At 44.4% G+C, this 15525-nt stretch overlaps 1 protein-coding gene across 1 annotated transcript in view; it reads right to left on the bottom strand.

Annotated features, from left to right (window-relative positions):
* Positions 1–3023: 3023 nt before the first annotated feature.
* LOC106808976 (alpha-actinin, sarcomeric-like) overlaps positions 3024–15525 on the bottom strand; it is a gene marked incomplete in the record, with an annotated part of 27820 nt that continues 15318 nt past the window's right edge. The window contains 10 exon segments of the mRNA XM_014811914.1: positions 3024–5209; positions 6749–6907; positions 7801–7959; positions 8847–8969; positions 9767–9966; positions 11727–11811; positions 12545–12703; positions 13006–13146; positions 14044–14152; positions 15021–15112. Coding sequence (XP_014667400.1) covers positions 5051–5209; positions 6749–6907; positions 7801–7959; positions 8847–8969; positions 9767–9966; positions 11727–11811; positions 12545–12703; positions 13006–13146; positions 14044–14152; positions 15021–15112 — 1386 coding nt within the window.

Raw genomic sequence — 15525 nt, forward strand, 5'->3', positions numbered from 1 at the left:
ATCAATAATAAACAAATTCAAAGAGAAGTGTGTGTGTGTGTGTGTGTGTGTGCGTGCGTGCGTGCGTGTGTGCGTGCGTGCGTTCATATGTGTGTGACAAAGCAACAAATGATGAGAATAAAGAAAGCTGTTACGGTCCGAAGCAAGTTCCTATATGCAAAATAGGAAACTAAGCAGAAGAGCAGAGATTCTATAATACTAGGCCTGCGTTATAAATACTCTGTACAGCCGGTTAAAATAACAGCTAATGTCCTAGTCTACCACGTCTACGTGAGCAGAAGCATCTTGACTGGAGTATAGACAATCTACACCTAAGTCGACGATAAGCGATTAGATAGGATTCTAATGCATATGTGTTCTGCCTTACGAACTACGCGATTCCAAGCAGTCAAGTAGTATCATATTTACCAATCTACTGTGTTGGTCGGTGTTAGTATCGCTTGGGACGTAATGCCCTACCTTAGAGATAGTCGTATACAATATTGTATAGTGTTTGCTAGTACTGGCATTTCGGCGAACTATCACTTAAAGACAATTCATGAAATACATTCGATCTTATGTGCATAAAAAGGTGGGAAGAGGCCAGTAGTAGGTACGCAATAACAAATGTCGATCTCAATATTTCAGTTCAGGGGAAACGCAATGCCTTTCACAGGTAATTCTAATGTATCTAGGGTTTGCAGGAGCGGGAATCTTAGCGCGTTACCTCTAGGCAACGCTATTCGGTCGATCTTATATGCTTAAAAACGCGAGGAGCCGGTCAGCAGTAGGTGCGTATCTCACATACTTATCTCAATACATTACTTCAATGAACCAGTTAATGAAAGGTGCTGATCGTAAAGCAGAAGTTTAGTTTGTGTAGAAGCGACGTTGCCGTAAGTAACAACAGTTACACATAGAGCACGCGGCATTAAAACAAGGCACCAGCAGTTACTGGTACATGCGTAAATGAGCGAGTAAAGTAACCGAAATGCACAACGAGATATAATAGATTAGTTGACAAGAGAATAAATGTAACGAGGGCAATTTTACACCAGCAAGTAAACGTGACTGTAGAGCAATGGCGCTGCAAAGTGCAAACATTATACAACAACCGTCAGAAAGTACGAAGCACAGAAAGAACAGCTGCCAATAAATATATATATATATAAATAAATATAGATAATATAGATAAATATATATATTTAAATATGTATAAATATTATAGATAAATAAATATATTATACACTTCTGATAATAATGTACGCCACGGGCTTATGGTGTCGGCAATCTAACATGTGCAGGGTCGTATGGCTTTTCTCGGACGATTAGAGGAATAGCATGAATGTCCCCCTTGAAGCGTTGAAGCCATTGTTAATTCTTAGACAAGCATAAAAGTAGAGTTAGAACGAGTTAATACGGAAGAAGTTTGAAAAACATAACATACGTATTTGAGTCTAGCTTTTTACTAACTTAAAATTGTAGTTCAACACTGAAGAGATATTTACCGGCAGGGAGGCTGGAGCGGTTACGAAAAATTTTCCCAATCAAATTGTGTGTTTTGGACAAGTTTTCATTGCCTACCTGTAATATCTCTATTAATAAATCATAAATATGCCCCCACATCATTGAAAGATCATGCAAATGAAAAGAAATTATTCCCACAGTAGTTCGTTCAGTGTACGACCCGTCACAATTCATATACACAAGGCTGGCTTTATGTAATGATTTCTACGGATTTCTAAGAATTGGGATATACGTGATGCTGGTGGGTGTTATATTGTTTGCAAAAATGACCGCAAATAGTCATGCTGGACGCATGAATGGTCATCGTGCAACCGTCAGTGTACGCGAGTGCAGCTGCGGTGGTTTTACCACAAACGTCACGTAGCCGCATAAATTGACGATTGTTGATGCAAAAGCTTGCCACGCCACACTGCGCACGATTTCTCCTGCTACAAACATTGGAGAAACATATGAGGTTATTCACCAAGTTTCTAAACAAGGAAACCTCTTTCGAGAGGTTAATGTTAAGACTTTTTATTATTTTATAATATATTTTTTATTATTTTCTGTATTATTTTTTTCATTATTTTCTATGTTATTATTTTTTGTATTATTTTGTTATATTCTGTCTGACATAACGTAGCCATGGTAACCGGTCTGCTGTGTCGTAGATCCGCGTGTGAAATAAGATCCTACAAACTGGTCGAAACTTGCATCGTGTAGTCAGCAAAAGTTTTGAGCGTGCAGCTTCGCAAAGTCTGCACCTTAAATCCATGACCATATAGCTTAATCTATTTTTTAGTTTAACGTATGCTGTGTGCGCTGCAGCTTTCCGTGGAGCGTGTGTACACAGGGAGAGTGTATGATAGGTATATATATATAATATATCAGGAGTTAATTATTAACTCCTGATATATATGGTGGCAAGCACACTGCCAGGACACCCGCCCGCTGGGCACCTGTGCTTCTGCGCATGTTCATTCTAGATATATATCTATATCTATGGTGCACGCGTTATAATAGTATAAGTTATAACAATACAAGTTATAATACGAGTTACGTTAAAGTTATAATAGTATATAGTCTAGAATATAATGTATGTGTATTGTATGTTAGTATATATCACAGTATATTGGTGCCACCCATAAAATTTGATCAACATGAGCAAAGAGCAACAAGGAAATCTTTCGGTAGATTTGACCGATAATCTCCTAGTTTAGTACTACCGTTATTTTTTTTAATCAGATTCTGTGTGTTTCACTCTCACTAGCTCTCCTAGTCTACTGGTTCAAACCACCGCTCAACGGGCAACATTGATTCACGTCTAACGTCACGTGACACACTAAGCACCAAATACGATGCGGTATTTTTCGTACTTATATCATATCTATGTGTGTGCGTGCGTACGTGCAAGCATGCGTGCGTGTGCGTGTGTGTTGTGAGTGTACCAAACGAAGACGGTATAAGCATACACGTTTTAAAATTCAAAATTGTATTTATAAAGTAAAGACAACAAATAATAACAGCAATATACACACTAGCAAGGAGAAATAAGGTGATATTTTTTTTATTTGGCATTACGAATTTCTGTGAACTGGAAACCTGCATTCCATACATCACGTTTCCCGCATTTTTTCATCATGTTTCCACCAAAGATCTACGGTACGCGTTTGTAAAGCCTTACAATCCTAAACTCGAGCAAAAATCGCTTATAAAAACAGAAAGCTATCGACTGCAGCCTTTAATGTTCGTCTGCTGCTGCTGCTGCTGTTACTGGTGCTGCGGCTGCTGTTCCTGCTGCTGTTGCTGCTGATGCTGCTGCTGCTGCTGCCGCCGCTGCTGCTGCTGCTGCTGTCAGGTTAAGACCGCAGACGACTACCTGCTTTACACCGCCGCCATCTTGGCCTCCCCGGCAAGACAACGGTTCAGTAAGAAGCTAGATATTCGCAGCCACGGATAACCGCAGTTCAGTTGCAGGATGAAGGGGGGACGGACGGTCGCAAGGTTGTCACAGATCGTTACGCGTTTATATCCCCTTATTATACAGGTTACGATTAACATATCCTAGTCTAGAGGCGATAAATAGTTATCATGTGGTGACATTTATGACTCTCTTCAACCAATCCATCAATTCAAAAATCGTCTGGGCCTACCTACGGACCATGACTAGATAAATCTCCCCCAAAAATTAAAAATAACTAGGGCTACGAAATAAAGATGCAGTGGTTGCTGTTAGCTGCACTGCAAAGTTTTGGCAAGGTGCCATCCGCGGCCAGCTCCCGTATCCTGATCGGCGCCGCGCCTCCTATTGTAATGTGACAGCCATGAGAAACGCGGGACGGATCAGGGTATGACGGCCATCTTTAGTTGGGGGCGCGAGGCAAGCACTACACTGTACTAGTAAGCAGAGCCATGAGAAACTAAAAAACTCAACAAGTAACACAAAACACGAGCGCTGTAAGACAAGTATTTTACAAATAATTTAACAGAAAAAGTTTTTAACAGTTGTTTGAGTGACATGCTTCTTTTCGTTCGTAACAGGTCGGATTGTATCAGAACATACTGGACCAAAATTGTGCAATGGCGTTGGGTTTTAAAACCAAAAATAACAGTCTGATATCTGGCAAACAAAAAGTAGATGCATTCACGTCGCACGCTACGTCGATGCTTGCGTTTCTGAAGAAAATCAATGTTCAAATGGCGCGTTTCATGTTTAAAATCATCGCGTGTGTGATGTCCTATTCGCCATCTGTGGTAATATTCGCGTAGTTTCTCCAACCATAGTCGAAAACGATCATGACAAATGTTTGAACATCGAAGAAACAATAACCTGACAAGCAACAAGGTAAAGACGAGAAAGTAAACGTGAAAATTTGGAGAAACCTTGATATCATGAGCTCTTAGCTGCCTGCTTACTCTCTCGCCAGCACCTTCTCGCTCACTCTACTAGGGTTTGCTTCTCCTTAAATGTTCATCACGAGACGATACATGATAAATGATAAGAGGCCAGTAGGTTCATCTAGAATGACGTATGCTTCTCTGATGGCTCATAAATCGGCTGCGAACCTCACTAGCGCCATCTAACGTGCAACAAACGACTTATCATCATCGAATCGAACGCGGTGGGTGAGGAACCGTCACGCTATTTCAGAAAAACAAAAACGAAAATCGTTCCTTCAAATATTTTCTCGGGCGATTAATTCAATAAGCTCCATAAATGACATAAATGACAAGCAAGAGAAAACACCGTTTGCACTTTTAATGTACAACGACGACAACGATGACAACGACGATGATGGCGGCGGCGGCGGTGACAACATCGACAACGATGACGACGGCGACGATGACGATGACGATGACGACGACGACGACGATGACAACGACGACGTCGCGTTAAGCATAGCAGAGAGCGTTACCCATCACATTCTACTCCGCTCTTTCCGCAACGCCACCCCCGACCCCCGACCCCGCCCACATCATCATCGTCACACTATCAAGGTCGCGCCGGCGGGGGTCAGAGGTCCGAGGTCAAGCTCGGCGCCGCCCGGGGGCGTGACTGGTGAGTCTACAAGTCGCTCTGGCCGTACAGCGACATGGAGAAGGACGTGTAGTCGAGCGCTCCGGGTCCTCCGCCTGCTCCCCTGTACTGCGGCATGCGCTGGATGCAGTACTCAGCCTGGTCCGGTGGCAGCTCGCAGCGAAGCGTCTCCGCCGTGATGTAAGGCTGCAAGCAAGATAATGCGGTGAGAGGGAGCGAGAGAGAGAGAGAGAGAGAGGGGGAGAGAGGGGGAGAACGAGGGAGGGAGATAGAAGGAGCGAGAGAGAGAGGGAGAGAGAGGGGGAGAACGAGGGAGGAAAAGAGGGGAAGAAAGAGGGAGGGGGAGAGAGGGAGAGAGAGAGAGGGGAGAGAGGGGGAGAACGAGGGAGAGAGAGAGAGGGGGAGAAAGAGGGAGGAGAGAGGGTGAGCGTCTCTGCCGTAATGTACTGGTGCAAGCAAGATAACACGATGTGAGAGAGAGAGGGGGAGGGAGAGGATAAGAGAGAGAGAGAGAGAGAGAGAGAGAGAGAGACCGATAGATAGAGAGAGATCAACTAGGGTTAAACTAACATCCTAACTAGAGCACTCGGAGAGCGCAGACCTCCGCCAAGGCAGCTGAATTCTCTCACTGTAAAAAAATTATTAATTAATTAATTAGTTAAATAATTAATTGGATCCGGATCACCACCAAAATGTAATCAATTCTAAGTTACCCCATTTCTGACCTATCCTGAAAATTTGATTAATTGGATCGGGATCATCACCAAAATGTAATCAATTCTAAGTTACCCCATTTCTGACCTATCCTGAAAATTTTACTGACAATCCGTCCATAACTTTTTCAGTTAGCTGTAGCCTCGACAAACCACAAACCCACAAACCAACAAACAGTCAAGAACAAACGCCGGTTAAACATAAACCTCCTGCCAACCCGTCGCGGGGGGTAATTAAAACTTTTCCGAATAGTTGTGGACATGTCGTGTGTGACATTTTCGTATAACCACACATACGTTGTAATAATTATACAAGACAAACCCAGGCCCCGCCCCTAAACCCCGCCTCCTTCCCCGCCTCCCCCGTTCCATCCATGGAAACGCCTCTACCTCCACTCTCACCCCTGCCCCACCCCCCCCTCCACCCCACCTCCCACCCTCGCCCGATTCCCCGCAATTACTTCGCCCCACCCCAACGTGACCGGGCCTAGCCTCCACCCCGGTCCCCGCCTCCTCCTCCGCCTCACCCCTCCAGCGCTCTCCCCACCCCGTCACCGCTGCCTTCCCTGCCCCCCATCTACTCCACCCTTCCCGCCTCCACCCTCCCCGCTTCCTCCCTGCCCACCTGCTCCCTGCCCGCCCCCGCTCCACCTCACCTCCTCCTCCGCCCCTCCCCCACCCTCTCCCTACACGCTGTAGGCTTCACTGGCTCAGTTACCTGGTTGCCAGCGAGTATTTAGAAAGAGGAGATGACCAGATCAGCGGTGTCGGTATCAGTCGCCTTCCATACCAGCCCCACCTTTTCCCCGCCCTCCCTAGCTCAATCCTCTCCCCACCCCCGCTTATCCCTCCTCCGCAGCCTCCCCGCTTCCTCCCCTGACGCTGCCCCTACTTCACCCCACATTCTCGCCGCCGCCCTCCCCAGCCCAACCTCGCCCCACCCCCGCTTCCTCCCCACCTTCCACCCTAACCCTAACCCTTTATCTCCCCACACGCGGTAAGCTTCACCTACCTGGTTGCCTGCGAGTATTTGGAAAGAGGAGATGACTTGATCAGCGGTGTCGGTGTCGGTCGCCTCGCGGGTCATGAAGTCCAGGAAGGAGTCGTACGTCACGTAGCCCGTGTGGTTCGGATCGACCGAGGTCATGATTCTCATAAAGTCAGCTTCTCCCTGCGCGTGAGAGAGAGAGAGAGAGAGTTAGAGGGAGATGGGAAAGAGAGGGTGAGAGCAACGGGGAAAGGGTGAGAGGGTAAGAGGGAGAGAGAAATGGAGAGAGTGGGTGAGAGAGAAAAAGAGAGAGGGTGAGAGAGAGAAGGAGAGTGGAAGAGAGAGGGTGAGGGAGAGTAAGAGAGAGAGAGGGTGAGAGAGGGAAAGATAAAGAGTGGGAGAGAGAGAGAGAGGAGAAGATGAAGAGAGAGAGAGAGAGAGAGGAGAAAGTCAGAGAGATGGGGGAGATGGAGAGAGACATGGAGAGAGAGAGGGGGAGATGGAGAGAGAGGGACATTGAGTGAGTGAGAAGTTGATGAAGAGAGATGGGGAAGAGATAGAGAAGGAGGGAATGGATATGTGAGAAGTGAGAGGAGAGTGAGTGAGAAGACGATGGGGAGAGAGAGGGAGAGAGAAAGAAAAAGAGGGAAAGATAGAGAGGGCGCGCGAGAGAGAGGAGAGGGGCGTCATTACTGCTATGTTACTTTAATAATGATATATTATATATATATATATACATATACATAGCTATCTCTCTCTCTCTCTCTCTATATATATATATATACGTGTGTGTGTATTATATATGTATATATTACAGTATTCAAAAAAATTCATATTATTTATGATTAATCCTCAAGAAATTGTTGTCATTATAACATTGTACATAATATAACACACATACACAGACATAACCACACACGCACACCCACACGCACACACACACCCACACGCACACGCACACGCACACGCAAACACGCGCGCGAATGGGCTACGTGTGTATATGATTGTATGTACGCCCAAAGCTGTGGAGGCGTGACCGTGGGACGTGGGCGTGGCCGTGGGCGTGGCACACTCACCTGTGGGTCGTCGCGGATGTTGTATCCCAGACTGACGAGGCACGCCTTGAACTCCTTCGTCTCCAGGCGGCGTGTGCGGCCCTTGTCGAAGTGGTTGAAGGAGATGCGATATTCCTTCATCTGTTTGTCGGACACGCCCTTAGCGTCCCTCAGCAGAATCTACAACAGGTGATCACAGCGTCTGTATCTATATTGTGTGTTATATGGATTATGCGCTATCTGTATTAAGTATTATCTGTATTGTGTATCATATGTATTATGTGTTATCTGTATTGTGTGCTATCTGTATTAAGTATTATCTGTATTGTGTATCATATGTATTATGTGTTATCTGTATTGTGTGTTATATGGATTATGTATTATCTGCATTGTGTAACGTATGTATTATGCGTTATCTGTATTATGTATTATCTAAAAAATGCATTATGTATCTGTATTATGTATCTATAACAGTAATGTACATGTAGCATATCCATGCACCATATTATGTACATACATCATGTGTATTACCCGTATTGTGCACCTACTATATGACATTGTAATATGCATTATCTGTATTATGTATATGCAAATTTGTCTGTCACAGTAATGTGCGTGTATACGTATTAACTACATTACCTGTATTATGTATTATCTGTAATATGAATTATGTATCTTATTGTGTATATGTATATGTGTCTGTATAATATGTATATATCACAGTAATGTACTTGTATACGTATTAACTGCATTACCTGTATTATTTATTATCTGTAATATTAATATATATTATTGTATATCTGTATTATGTGTCTGTATATGTATCTGTATATGTATAATTATGATACAGTACGTGTACGTATACGACATGTACGTGTATACATATTAACTATATTACCTGTATTATGTATTATCTGTATTATTCATTATTTGCAATATGTATTATGTAATTCGGGGATCATCGCAAGTCTTGAGAGTCGCAATTTAAAATGAATTTTCAATCGTTTGCAAGAATTAATGGCGGCGTGCGTAACGTCATCGTGACGTCATCGCGGAGAGCCCATCACCTGGTTTTCAATTTCGTTGATGCTCCTGGCGAGGTTTGTGAGAAGTTGTTCCCATCCGACGCGGATTGTCTCCATCGTGTACTGTGTGTATCTGTTCTCGAATATCATCGCCTCCTGTACCGACTGTAAGCAGGCAAGAGACACAATCAACAACTGCGGCAGGTACAGACAGGACAGTAGTGGTAGTAGTAGACGTCGTTGTCGCCGTCGTTGTCGCCGTCGTCGTCGTCGCCGTCGTTGTCGTAGTCGTTGCCGCCGCCATCGTCGTCGTCGTCGTCGCCATCGTCGCCGTCTCTGTCGTCGATGTCGTCGCCGTCGCTGTCGTCGATGTCGTCGCCGGCTCTGTCATCGCCGTCGTCGTCGTCGTTGTACTTTCCGTCGTCTTCGTCTTCGTCGTCGTCGTCGTTGTCGTCGTAGTAGTAGTTATAGTCGTCATCGTCGTCGTAGTTTCAGTCGTCGTCGCCGCTGCCGTCGCCGTCGTCATCGTCTTCGTCTTCGTCATATTCGTCGTTGTTGTCATCGTCTTCGTCCTCGTCATATTCGTCGTTTTTGTCGTCGTCGTCGTCGTCGTTACGGCCGTCATTAGATAAGGCCTTTGTATATTAAGCAAGCGTGGTAATGATTCTATCACTCTAACTCATTTATTTTGTTGACCTGCCTTTTGCGTTAACCATATTTTGTTTCCATTTTGTGTCATATGTTCACATTTCTTTCATATTAACCTTTCTTTTAAAGTCAACCTTTTCAATGCTAAGATTTCTTTCATCTTATTCTTTCTAATGCCAACCCTTCTTTCTTTTTAACCTTTCTCTCATGTTAATATTGCTTATATCATTCTTATAACTATACATCATCATCTTTTATTTAAATGTGTTTGAAACGCGAATATTTAATCGTCATCGTCATCGTTCTCGCCATACCTGGTTGATCTTCTCCAGTTCTTCCATGTGCTGTTGGTATTGGTAGATCTGCGTTTCGAAGGCCTTCAGCTTCTTCATCTGTTCCTCTAGCGGTCCTGTCGTCTGGATGCCGAAGTTAGCGATCGTATCTAACTGCCTCTCGATCCACGGTCCGACAGAGTTTGCCTTCTCAGCGAAGTGGCGACGGAGGCGCTCATTGGCTGCAGCGGCCGGTTAAGGAAACAAGATGGCTAAGTCGATGGCGGGGGAGGTTATAGTTATTTTATCATTATTATTATTAATTCTTTATTGCATGCATTTAGAATTCAAATAGAAATACATGTACTAAAGTTATGGTGGGTTGGGGTTACGCGTTTGACGATGTCGTCCGATTGGTGGTTCGGAAGTTGAAATTATGAGTGAAGGATGTACAGATAATTATTATGTGATACATGATGGAATTGTGTTTCGTTATTTGTCTTTAGATTCTAATGTTCAATTATTCATTCATACATACATCGACTCATCTATCCATTCATTCATCCATCCATCCACCGATCCACTCATCCATCCACCCATCCATCCATCCATCCATCCATCCATCCATCCATCCATTCATCCATCCATCCATCCATCCATCCATCAATCCATCCATCCATCCATCCATCCATCCATCCATCCATCCATCCATCCATCCATCCATCAATCCATCAATCCATCCATCCATCCATCCATCCATCCACCCATCCATCCATCCATCCCTCCATTCATCCATCCAACCATCCATCCATCCATCCATCCATCCATCCACCCAGCCATTCGCCCGCCTGCCCGCCCGCCCGTCCGTCCATCCGTCCATTCACACAGCCATCCATCCATCCACCCTCCGTCTCACCAAAACCCAGCCCGCTAACGTTGGGTAATCATCACCACTAGTTTGTTTACGTAGTTCGTGCTCTAGCCGCCAGCTGGTTTACGAATCTCTGTAAAGATGCGCAGGACAGATAAACACACAGATAGCAGACGCTGAGTCATCGCATCCCAGACAGCAGTTAAGAATAGCTATCTAAATATAACATCAGCATCGCCTTGCTAAGCGTGCGGTCGGAGGTCGACAGCTATAGTTATTTATGGTTCGGAGGCAGAAAGCTAGTTATTTATGGTTCGAAGTAGAGGTGACGTAATGTGTTTACCGTTTAAATACTAATGACATACGGGACGATCTAGGGCGACGTCTGGATCAGGGATCTTTTCTTCTAGCTCTTTATACACCATGCCATGCATTCGCCTTCGTCATTAAGTGACCACGCACAGTAAGTACGATATATATATATATATATATATATATATATACATATATTTCTATACATATGCTATATGTTTAGAGCTTTCTATTTTGCCTCCGATATTATCCAAGAAGTTAATCGAGGGCGTACTTCATCGCTGTCAGAGCATCATGATCACCATGATTATCCTCATTATCATCCTTATAATCATCATCCTCATCATCATCATCATCATCCTCATCATTATCATCCTTATCATTATCCTCATTATCATCATCATCCTCATCATCATCATCATCATCATCATCATCATCATCATCATCACCATCATCATCATCATCATCATTACCATCATCATCATCATCATCATCATCATCATCATCATCATCATCAGGCGTGGCTTTCTCTGCTCTAATTATTATAATTACCTCTGATTACTATAAATAGCTACGACGCACGGAACTAACTGCCGGGATAAGCGACCGCGAGGACGGAGGGGGCATCTTCCCGTATCCTCCCTTCCTTCCCTATTAGCTCTAAAAATTGTCATCCTCATATCCCTCTTCTCCCGTTAGTTCTGTTCATTCTCTGTCTCCACTGAGAACGATGGATGCGACCATTAATTAATTCTATTAATTAATTACCACCGATCTTGTTTAATTACGGTGGGATCCGAGCCAGCGTTTAAAGGATACCCTGTTGCCTCTGCATCTCTTGGCTGAGAATTCCATCACGCTGAGGCACCAGCTGCTTAATCTGGTTCCAGAGGTTTGCGAGTTGCTGGAGGAGAAACCGCGAGCAAACAACGTGAATCGCGAGAAGAAAATAGAGGAGGAGAAGAAGAAGAGAAGGAGGAGAAAAAGAAAATGATGATTATGAAAAGGAAGAAGTAGAAGAAGATGATGATGATGTCGAAATAAAAGAGGAAAAGGAAGAAGATAACGATGATTATGAAAAAGAAGAAAAAGAAGAAGAAGATGATGATGACGAGAAAGAAAAAGAAGAAGAAGAAGAAGAAAAAGAAGAACAAGAAGAACAAGAAGAAGAAGATGATGATGATAAGAAAGAAGAAAAAGAAGAAGAAGAAGAAGAAAAAGAAGAACAAGAAGAACAAGAAGAAGAAGATGATGATGATGATGGAATAGAAAAAGAAGAAGATGAAAAAGAGGAAGAAGAAGAAGAAGAAGACGAAGCAGAATAAAGGCATTTGGTAATTTCACGAGAGTCTTACACTCGGGAATATTAACAAACACGCACGTTCATCGACGATGCGATGTTAATCGGAAATCGCTTCTGCCTATTCGCCAGAGATACATCTAAATCTCTAAATATATCTAATACACAACCAATATACATCTACATCTGATGTACATGAGTTTGCAGTGATGTAGTAACGCGAAGGGATATATGAGTCTAAATGGTATTGGGCGACATTCTACGGGGGCTAAGCGCTAGCAATGTAGCTGCACTTATACACAATGACATATGTCATGTAGCAAGAGAGAGTTGTTACCTGTCCTGTATAGTGTGAGTAGGGGTTATCGACGACACCAGGCAGGTTGTACTGCTGGGCGAAGCGACGGATCTCGCTGTCGAGGCTCATGATGCTGTTAAACTCCTTGTCTGCCTCTCCTAGCGTCTGCTTAAACTGTTCGTGAGCATCCAATAAGCCCTGGAATAGAAGGTAATGTGTGAAATGTGCGTTAGTGCGTGTGTGCGTGCATGCGTGTGTACGTTAGTGCCTGCGTGTGTGCGTGCGGGCGAGGCATAACAAACAGCACCGCTACGCTCTGCCGACACGCACCTGTATTTTCCTGCGCCCACACGCACCTGTATTTTATCTACGATCCCTGCGCCCATACTCACCTGTATTTTATCTACGATCCCTGCGCCCACACGCACCTGTATTTTATCTACGGTCCCTGCGCCCACACGCACCTGTATTTTATCTACGGTCCCTGCGTCCATACTCACCTGTATTTCATCTACGGTGTGAACGATGAACATATCCTGCAGGTCTTCCCTTGCGCCGTCCATCCAATTGTTGAAGGGAGCCGAACGCTTCGCAAACTCCATGTGCAGCTGATCGATTCTCTCCATGAGTTTCTCAGCTTCCTGTGTGGGAAGATAAACGGAGATGAGAGAAGCTCAGTGGGGAATAAGTGTTCACTTACAGATAAGAAGCTCAGAGGGAAATAAATGTTCACTTACATGAGACAAGCTCAGGGGGAATAAGTCTTGACTTACAGGAGAGAAGCTCAGTGAGGAATAAGTCTTGACTTATATGAGAGAAGCTCAGGAAGGAATAAGTGTTCACTTACAGGAGAGAAGCCCAGGGGAAATAAATCTTCACTTACAGAAGACAAGCTCAGGGAAGAATAAGTCTTCACTTACAGAGAAGAAGCTCAGGAAAGATTAAGTCTTCACTTATAGAGAAGAAGTTCAGGGAAAAATAAGTCTTCACTTAGAGAGGAGAAGATCAGGGGGGAATAAGTCTTCACTTACAGAGGAGAAGCTCAGGGAAGAATAAGTCTTCACTTACAGAGGAGAAGCTGAGGGGGAATAAGTCTTCACTTACAAAGGAGAAGCTCAGGGGGGAATAAGTCTTCACTTACAGAGAAGAAGCTCAAGGAAGAATAAGTCTTTACTTACAGAGGAGAAGCTCAGGGGGAATAAGTCTTCACTTACATGAGAGAATCTCAGGGGGAATAAGTGTTTACTTACAGGAGACAAGCAGACAGGAGGGGAATAAGCCTTCACTTACAGGAGACAAGCTCAGGTGAGAATAAGTGTTCACTTACAGGAGAAAAGCTCAGGGGGGAATAAGTCTTCACTTACAGAGGAGAAGCTCAGGGGGGAATAAGTGTTCACTAACAGGAGACAAGCTCAGGGGGGAATAAGTCTTCACTTACAGGAGAAAAGCTCAGAGGGAAATATGGCAGTTGAGAGAGAAGGGCAGATAAAAAGAATGAGAGCAAGAGAAATAGAGAAATCTATTTACGCTACACGCACCTCTAGCGCCTGCCTGCGCTTTGATGTCAGGTTCCCTAATGAATCCCATCCGTCGCAGATACGCTGGCACCTGCTGTTGATGGCGGGCGAGTCGTGGTAGCCCAGGGTACTACACGCATACAACACAGCGTTAGGGTGTCTGAGAACGAGGAATATTTCCCTCTCCCCCCTTCCACTTAATAACGACGACCTATTGCCCCCTTCCCCTGAGAACGAAGTATATTTTCCGCTGCTCGCCCACCCACCTAATAACGACGACCTATTGCCTCCCTCCCCTGAGGACGAGTAATATTCCCCTCTCCTCGCCCACCCATATAATAACGACGACCTATTGCCCCCTTTCCCTAAGGACGAGGGATATTTCCCTCTTCTTGCCCCCCACCTAATAACGACGACCTATTGCCCCCTCCCCTGAGGACGAGGAATATTCCCCGCTCCTCGCCCATCCACCTACTCACACTGACACTTGTTCCGTCACTGCTTGACGGTGAAAACTCCTTTGAGGTATTTCGCTGCATCAAGCTTATTCCTAATACTACAGCTACACATACCCTGCACCTATCTGCATATACTTACACTCTACCTATCTATTCTCCATATATATTATAGTCTATTCTATATTAACTCAACTACTCGAAACATCGCTGATTTATACTTGGCAATAGCTGCAATGAAGGTTGTATAGACTAGAGTTGTCACCTATTTAATCTGATGAGCTATGGCGTTGTATCTACACACTGTGTTGTTCTACGTGTATCTACAGAGTAGGATTACCACCTACTTACGCTCATGCTCTAGAGCCTCAAAACTATACATATCGCACTGTATAAACTAGAGTTGTCACTTACTTAGGATCATGGGCTATAGCGTCATATCTATATACTATGTTGCATATATATAAACTAGGGTTGTCATCTGCTTCAGGTAATGGTCATATCTATATACTGTGTTGTATATGAACTAGTGGCGCCACCTACTTAAGCTCGTGAGCAATGGCTGCTAGCTGCTCCACTCTCTCCTGGTGCCCTGCCAGGTCGCTCTCGAACGCTTCGTGTTTCTTCTTCAATGCCTGTAGCGGATGTGCACCCAGGGTTAACCAACATACGGTGTGTGACAGCCATAGAAATATATAGAGAAACCGTCTAGAGATAGGTACTTATGGGACATAGTCTACCTATATTATTTGTGTGGTCACAGCAAAGCTGACGTTATACACGCACGCACGCACACACACGCGCGCGCACACACAAGCACGCACGCACAGACACGCGCACACGCACGTACCCACGCACGATTATTTGCTCCCGATATCATCTATTAGATATTATCTAACAGATATTATCAATAAGATATCATCTATCATATATCATCTATTAGATATGACCTATCTACGTGTAATATGGGCATCCGCACTCTCTCTCTCTCTCTCTCTCTCTCTCTCTCTCTCTCTCTCTCTCTCTCTCTCTCTCTCTCGCTCTCCCC

Source organism: Priapulus caudatus, unplaced genomic scaffold, assembly GCF_000485595.1.
Source record: "Priapulus caudatus unplaced genomic scaffold, Priapulus_caudatus-5.0.1 Scaffold319, whole genome shotgun sequence".
NCBI lineage: Eukaryota > Metazoa > Priapulida > Priapulimorpha > Priapulimorphida > Priapulidae > Priapulus > Priapulus caudatus.